Source organism: Ursus maritimus, unplaced genomic scaffold (genome assembly GCF_017311325.1).
Source record: "Ursus maritimus isolate PB19 unplaced genomic scaffold, ASM1731132v1 scaffold_3, whole genome shotgun sequence".
Lineage (NCBI taxonomy): Eukaryota > Metazoa > Chordata > Mammalia > Carnivora > Ursidae > Ursus > Ursus maritimus.
In genome coordinates this window covers 93,897,927-93,905,791 of record NW_024425563.1, presented here as the reverse complement: position 1 = coordinate 93,905,791, position 7,865 = coordinate 93,897,927, and the positions used below count along the sequence as shown (strand labels likewise).

Sequence of the window (7,865 nt, the reverse complement as noted above, 5' to 3'; positions counted from 1 at the left end):
TCTTCTTCTGCTTCTTCTTTTCTTGCGCGTGCAGTGAGTGCAGTGTGAAAACAGTGAGTTCTTCTTTTTTCTTTCTTTTCTTTTTTGCTTTTGCTTCTTTCTTTTTTCTTCTTCTTCTCGCCACACCCAGGGTCAGGAAGGTTCTCACTGAGGAGGTAGGCAGCTAGCTGACACCGATATGCGTGAGGCAGCCCAACAGAGCGGGGCGAGGAGAAGCTTGTGTTTAGCACAGGCGTTTGTCGATCGCTCAGCACCATCTGTTCTTATTGGGCTGTCAGTAAATATTCTCGCTATGTTTTATCTGCCGGCATCTTAAACAGAGCTTGTGCTGGATAAAATGTGACTTCTCCCGGAGCTGAGTCTGCCAGTCTCCTGCACTCTCTCCCCTATGATCTCGCGCCTGCTGTCAGCCCTGCCTGTGCATTCTCCCCTGTTCTTACCGCTTCGACCTGAGCGTGAAGCTCGCGCCATGCCGCCCATCTCTGCTCTGACTGTCCATAGCTACTGTGGGTGCTTTGCAGGGTGGGTCATGGTGCTCTGGGAGGTGGTGCAGAATGGGTGAGGACCAACGGGGCCCTTCGAGAGAGAGAGGAGCCCGTGTGAAGGACGGAGGGTCCCAGGTAGACGCCCAGGCCAGCAGAGAGGGTGGGTCAGCAATTAGGTTAACAATTGCTGGAGCATTTCTTCTCTCCCGGACCAGGCTCTTGGTTCAGGGGATCGAGGGAGGCAGCCCGGCATAGCCCAAGATGGGCAGAGCTGTAGCTGGAGGAAGCAGGGCTCAGGGACAAGTGCCACCAGGGTCCTCCTCCTTTCGCAAGCTGGCCCCCTCTGCCGGCCACCTGGTCACCTGTCCGTGGGTTAGGCTCCACCACCACACAGCCCTGACCTGCTTTGCTTCCAGAAATTCCTGGGGAGGAGATTGGCTAGAGCAGGTGCCTGCTCTTGACCAGTAGCTGGGGTCAGGGAGGAAAGAGTGACTTGCTGGGGCTGGGGTCCGCCACACCCTCCGCCCCATGTGGGAGATCAGTGGGGCGCCGCGCCCCCGACGAGAGGTTGGCTCCCACGCTGTAGTTCGTGGCCGGGCGGTGACTCCAGCTCCTGCTAAAACAACTGTCTGGTTTGCTAAGGAGGAGAACCCCAGTGCGAAGCCCTGGCGCTGTTAGTGGGAGCGGCGTGGTTCCCAGTGACGGGAGGCTGTGGGGGTGACTCGTGTGTGTGGTGCCAAGTCACAGGCCTGAGCTGACCGGGCTCTGGGGAGAGACTTTCCAGCACAGGGGCCGAGGCCCTCAGAGGAGTCGCTAGGGGTCTGCCTGGGCTGTCCCTGCACAGGCCAGCCTTGGGGTTTGAATCCTCCTGTACGTGCACCGTGTGGCCTCGGGCAGGCTGCTTGAACCAGAGCAGCCGTGGAGGTGGCTACACAGGCTGCCTGAGGTCGTACCGCTCGCCGACGGCTGTGGCCATCTGTGTCTTCTGTCAGGACCTTGCTCCTGACCACACTTCCTGCCCCCAAACAGCTTTTCACCACCGGGATCTTCGGGTTGGGGTAAAGACGCGGCCGGTGGTACCAGGATGGGCTGCGGACCTGACAGCTCCAAGGGCAGGCCAGAGGTTGACCCAGCAGCAGAGGCTAGGTGAGGCTCTGAGAAGGACGGGCCCGGGCCCCCACACCGCGGAGCCGCAGCAGCGAACACGGCATGTGCGCTGCGCTCGACGGCAGGGATGGGGTCAGTGCACGGAGGTCTCGGGGCAGGCAGGCCCTATTTGGTGAGTGGAGTCTGAGCCACCTCGCAGCCCTTTGCAGTGAACAGTGGTGGCCTCCACGGTGGCTGCTGTGACGCTCACACCTCCCGGCTGACCAGTAGGGAGGTGTGTCTCAGCGGCCCCAGTGCAACAGCTACGCATGGGCTGGGGTCCTGGTGCTCTGGCGATGGTGCATGGGGACCCGGTGGCCGGGCGGCAGGCTCAGGGATAGGCCTGCCAGGGCAGAGGGCCCTGTGCAGTGGCAGACAACATGACCTTGAGAGTAGACAGGCCTGAGTTTGGAGTCCTGTCTCGGCCACGTGGTAGGTAGGTGAGCACGGCCCTGAGACTTAACTTCCCTGGGCTTCACGTTCTCTGGAAGCACGGGGTTCTATGAGCTCCGTGCGGGAGGCCCAGCGGTAGCAGGTGTTAGACTGTCCTCCCTGGGCTGGGAGTTAGGCCTGCAGCCCTAATGAACCTTTGAAGGTCTCCCAGGGGCGGGGAGGGGAGGATATGTGGGGTCGGAGGGCGGTGAGATCCATGAAGTCACCGGTCCGATGGAACAGAGATGATATATGACGCTGGGGCCCTCAGCCACCTGTCCCCATGAGTGGTCTAGAACCGCCTACTAGAGCCGGGCCGCTCAGCGCCTACAGTCGCTCTGAAACCTCTCCTGACCGTGCGCGAAGGGCGGTCCCCCGAGGCGGAGGTGCGGCCCGGTGAAGGGTTCCTGAGCGGCAGAGGCACCTCCGTCACGGTTTACCACCCTCTGGCCCATTCTATGGAGGAGAAAACTGAGGCCTTCAAAGGGGCGATCTGCCTCGGACTGCATCCACACCAGCATCCTGAGTGGGACGGACAGTAGTTCTGCCAGATGTTGCCGCTGGGGGACTGGGCAGGGAGCACGGGGGCTTCTGCCCTTTCGTGAAGCTGCCCGGGGTCTGCGGTTTTCTACTTCAAAGGAGGAGGGGACGATGGAGAGCGCGGGCGCGGCTGGGACAGTCAGGAGACCCTGCTTCCTCAGGACTGCAGCACTACCATGACCTGAGCCCCTGTCCAGCGGCCGGAGGCGGAGACCCTACAGCGGGTGGTGGCGGCCAATGCAGCGCGTGTCCTGCCTGGGGCCACCGTGAGCGCTGGCGGGCGGCTTCCGGAGGTGAGGGTCTGTCAGCCCTCCAGGGAAGGCACCCGAGCCCGAGCTGGGCTGTCCCTCGCGGGCAGGACCTGGGCGCGCACAGCAGCCACACCCCGTGGGCCCAGTCAGACAGCGCCCCCTCAGGGGAAGTTGCAGGGCCACGACGTGGACCTGCTCATCAGCACTCCCCAGGAGGGCCAGGAGGCAAGGCTGCTGCCCAGCATGATGCGCCGCCTGGAGAAGCAGGTGAGGAGCTCCTGCTGCCTGAGCCAGACCATTGCCAGGAGGACCGCCGGGACCCTGGCCCCTGTCCGCAGGTGGCCTGCCATGCCTGGTCTGCCGCCAGGGCCTGTCCTGTACCACCAGCACCACCTCGGCCGCCCTGAAGACGCGCCCCCACCGGACCCGACAGAGCTGCACCATGGATGACTTTGAGAGGAGTTTCTGCATTTTCCTCCTGCCACAACCCCAGGCGCTGAGGTGGGGGCGCCCAGAGCCCGGCCCCACCGGAGGGAGCGTCTTGGTGGACCTGGTGGCTGTCCCCATCAGCCAGCTCCCCTTCGCCCTGCTTGGCTGGACTGGCTCTAAGGTAGGCACGTGCTGCAGGGGGCAGGGCCTGGGGCTGGGGTGGGGTAAGGGCCCTGCCACAACCCCGCTCTCCCCAGCATTTCCAGCGGAGCTGCGCCCACTTCAGCCGGAAGGAGAGAGGGCTGTGGCTGAACAGCCATGGGCTGTTTGACCCCGAGCAGGTGTGTGGCTGGGTGGCTGGGGGGGTGGGAAGGCCTGGGGAGGGACCTGCTGGGCTCCTGCTGCCCTTCCCGACCCCTCCCCACGCCTTTCTGGAGGAAGCCAGCACTATGGGGGGGGGCAGTTCCCAGGTCATAACACCCCCCCACTCCTGTTGCAGAAGATGCATTTCCCTGTGGCCTCCGAGGAAGACATATTCAGGCACCTGGGCCTCGAGTACCTTCCCCCAGAGCAGAGAAACGCCTGAGCCTGCCTGCCAGCCCCACTGCACTCTGGCAAGCCGGCCTTGTGGGCTCCAGGGAGAGGATGCACTGCAGGCCCAGGTCCTGGACCTTCCCGACCCCCCACCGGGAGCCCCACTATGTGGGGCACAGCTCCCCACCCCCACTTCCAGTCCAGGATCTAATGAAATGAGCACGTGGACCAAACCAAGCTCTGTGTCCTGAATGTGTTGCTGTGCACCTGGCCCCCATCAGCTATGGGGTGATGGTTGGGGGCGGGGGGCACCATGGTGGTGTGCCACTGGGACAGCGAGGTTGCGCACGGCGCCGTCTCTGTGGTGGGGTGCTTGCAGAGCCCGAGGTGGCGGATGGCGGTATCCTGGGGCTCTGAGCTGAGGGATGAGGGCCTAGAGCTCTTCCCCACTGGGAGTCTTCTGTGGGGGGACTGAAGGGCGGCCAGCATCTAGAGAGGGATGGGGCAGAGATAGGAGCTGGGGTGGGGGGGAACTTCCGGCGCTGGCCCCCACCTCCCAACCAGGTGTCCCGTCTCTGCCTTTGCTCTTCCAAGCTCTTCTCAGAAGGCCTGTAACAGCAGGTCACGTGGTGTCCCCCCTTGCTCCCTGCGCTCCAGCGGTTCCCTACCCTGCTTGGTAATTCCAGAGTTCTCACCGTGGCCCCCAGGGGCCTGGCATTCCTGTGTCCCCCTGACCCCTGGCTTCCTCTGCACCCGCACTGCTCTGACAGAGCCGCAGACGCCTGCAGGGCCAGTGGGGGTGTCAGCGTCTCACGGAGGGGCACTGGCCGCATGGTGTCGTCTGCTCCTCAGACCCTCAGGCCTGCTCTGGCTCCGGTGCCTTTGCCGCTGGACCGTCCGCCTGGAATACCGTCCCGACTCATAGGTCTCAGGTGAGGACCCCCCCCCCCAACCACTTCCTGCAATAAAAAATATTCTTTAGAGTAACTTGCAGTAACGTTGACTCTTTTTGATATACGATTTTAAGATTTGTAACCTGTGTAGACCTGTCCACCTCCACCAGGCCAACCTTGAAAATAAAACAGCCAGTTATCGTATCGGCAAACTGGGTTTATTTGGGAGTGGCCAAGGAACTGCGGTCCAGGACAGGACCAGGAGGAGGAAGCTGGGAGGGGCTGCTCTGTGTAAGTCCAATGGAGGAGGTCAGGGGCTCGGGGTGGTGCCCAGGCAGCAGGGCAGGCTTCTTCCCGAGCTGGTGCACCGGCCGAGCCCCCCTTCGGCCTCCAGACTCTTCTAAGGGAGGTTGCCTTCGCTCCGTGTGCCCACTCAGCGTCGGGGCGCCCCTGTGCTGTCCCATTACAGTCACGTGCTCTCCTGGTGCTTCCCTGTCCCTGTGGTTTTCCTTCTGCGAAATGTCCTGTGAGTGTAGGCGGGCTCCGCGTAAGCCTCCGAGACTGGCCCCTCTGCGTGTGCCTCTGCGAGGCCTCCGGGTGGCCGCAGGGCCTCTGGAGTTGACCCGTGCACCCGTCGAGAACGTTGTGTCCAGGCTCCAGTGACCACGAAGAGAACTGCCATAGACTTGGACGTACAGGTGTCCTTGTGAACATAGGTTTTCCTTTCTCTCGGGCACACGGTGAGACACGGGGTTTCCAGGGCTTACGGGGTGAGTGTGTGCCACTTTCTAAGACCGTGCTGGCTGTCCCACCTGGGCCAGCTCGGCGTCCCAGGAGCCCGGCTCTCTGTCCTCATCCACACTCGCTGTCTCCTGTGGGCGCGCCCCTCCGTCTACAGCGCCGAGCACTGTTTCACTGCTACACCATCTGTGTCTCTGCTCTGCTGACGGGACCACGTCATTCACTCATTTTTTAAAACACTGAATGCTTGGTTTTCTTACCGTAGGATTTTGAAAGCTCTTCCTGTGGTCTGTGTGTGGGTCTGTTGCTCGTTTGTGACGTGTAGCTGTTCTGGGTGTGGATTGTGTTTTCATTTCTTTCTTTTTTTTTTTTTTTTAAGATTTTATTTATTTATTTGACAGTGAGAGAGAGCCAGCGAGAGAGGGAACACAAGCAGGGGGAGTGGGAGAGGAAGAAGCAGGCTCATAGCGGAGGAGCCTGATGTGGGGCTCGATCCCAGAACGCCGGGATCACGCCCTGAGCCGAAGGCAGACGCTTAACCGCTGTGCCACCCAGGCGCCCCTGTGTTTTCATTTCTTACCAGGGGATTTCTCAGAGCAGCTTTAACTCTTACGAAGTCTGGTTTACCAGTGTATCAGTGTACCGTTAGTTTTTCTCCGTTTTCTTGTAGAGCGAACAATTTACATTTAGATGGAGGAGTCATTTTGAGTTAGTGTGTTTAAGTGTGTGGTTTAGGTTGAAGATCTTATAACTGCAGTTAGATGCCGGTGGTTCCAGCACCTGTGTGTCGACAAGACCATCTTTATCCTCCCGAATTGCGCCAAACCTTCCTGAGACGTCCCTTGGCCATTTCTGTGTGGGGCTGCTTCTGTGTTCTCCTCTGTTCCATCTCTGTCTGTGCCCATTGCTTCAAAAGTACCATCCTAACTCGACTAACCTGAATTGGAGAGGAATGCCTAGTATCCGCTGGTGTGAGTCCTTGAACTTTGTTCTTTCCAAATTGTTCTGCCTGCTTTTCTTTAGACTTTCCGTATAGATCTTAGAATCAGCTTGTCTATGAAGGAATACTTTGGGATTCGTGAACGCAGGATGTCTCTGAACGTCTTTGATTCCTTCCATCAGTGTTTTATGGTTTTTCAACTTAGACACCCACGCCTGCTCTGTTAGGTTTATGCCTAATTCTCTTTCCCTTGGAGCTGTTTCAGATTGTTTCGGTTTCCAGTTGTCCCCTGTGAGCACTCAGAAACCCGTGCGTGGATGTTTGTGCTGATACCTGACAGAACTCACTGTGAGTCTGGATTCCTGGCGGTCTGTCTGTCCACATAAACAGCCGTCCTGTCTGTGACTGGGAACAATTTCAGGTCCCCTGTTATTTGCTTGTGTGGCCTCCAGGACTCTGCTGGGGGGTGTGGGCCTCTTTGTCCCGCACCCAGTCCTGGGTTCAGCGTTTCCCCATGAAGATGACGATAGGGGTCCTGCTTCTGTAGGTGCCCTTTATCAGACGAAGGAAGTTCAGTTTTATTCGTAGTTTCTGAGTGTTTTTCTCAGGAAGCGGTGTTGGATTTTGTCAAATGCTTTTTTTTTTTTTCATTGAGATGTTCATGAGTTATTTTTGTCAAAAAACAAAACATTCGGGGCACCTGGGTGACTCAGTCAGTTATGCGTCTGCCTGCAGCTCAGGTCGTGATCTCAGGGTCCTGGGATGGAGCCCCACGTTGGGCTCCCTGCTCAGTGGGGAGTCTGCTTCCCCCTCTACCTCTCACCCCTGCTCGCAATCTCTCTCGCAAATAAAGAAAATCTTTAAAAACAAATTCTACTGATATGGTATATTAATTGGCTTTCAGATTTAAACCTCCCGGCATAAATTTCTTGGTGTATAATCCATTTATTTGTTGCTAGATTCTGTGCTGAAGTTCGTACGTTCATAAGAGGTCTTGTCTGCAGCTGTCTCTGATGTCTTTGATGCGTGAGGTGTCAGGGTGACTGCTACCGTTCACTTGAACCAACGTGCATTATTGTATTCAGGGCGAGTTCCTCGAAGCCAGCATGGAATTGGGTGATTTTTAGTCCAAACCATAACCTGCCTTTAATTCAATGTCTTTGCCTGTGATATTGCGATACAGTAAGAAATGCATAAGGGCATCTGGGTGGCTCAGGCGGTTCGGTGTCTTGACTCTTGATTTCAGCTCAGGTCATGATCTCAGGGTGCTGGGACCAAGCCCCATGTCGGGCTCCCTGCTCAGTGGGGAGCCTGCTTCTCCTCCCCACTCATGCTCTTTCTCTCTCTCTCTCAAATAAATAAAATCTTTTTAAAAAATAAAAAAATAAATACGTATTTTGGTCTTCCTGTCCACCTCCTGGCCAGAGCTCCGAAATCCCATAAAATGTCTTGGGTGAAAGGAGTGTCTCTTTTC

At 58.1% G+C, this 7,865-nt stretch overlaps 1 protein-coding gene across 3 annotated transcripts in view; it reads left to right on the top strand.

Annotated features, from left to right (window-relative positions):
- Window positions 1–4,798, top strand: part of POLM (DNA polymerase mu) — a 13,537-nt gene extending 8,739 nt beyond the window's left edge. For all 3 annotated transcript variants that reach the window (XM_040644443.1, XM_040644444.1, XM_040644442.1), the window contains exon 11: window positions 3,783–4,798. In XM_040644443.1, coding sequence (XP_040500377.1) covers window positions 3,783–3,869 — 87 coding nt within the window. In that variant the 3' untranslated portion in view covers window positions 3,870–4,798. The remainder of the gene's footprint in view (window positions 1–3,782) is intronic.
- The last annotated feature ends 3,067 nt before the right edge of the window (window positions 4,799–7,865 follow it).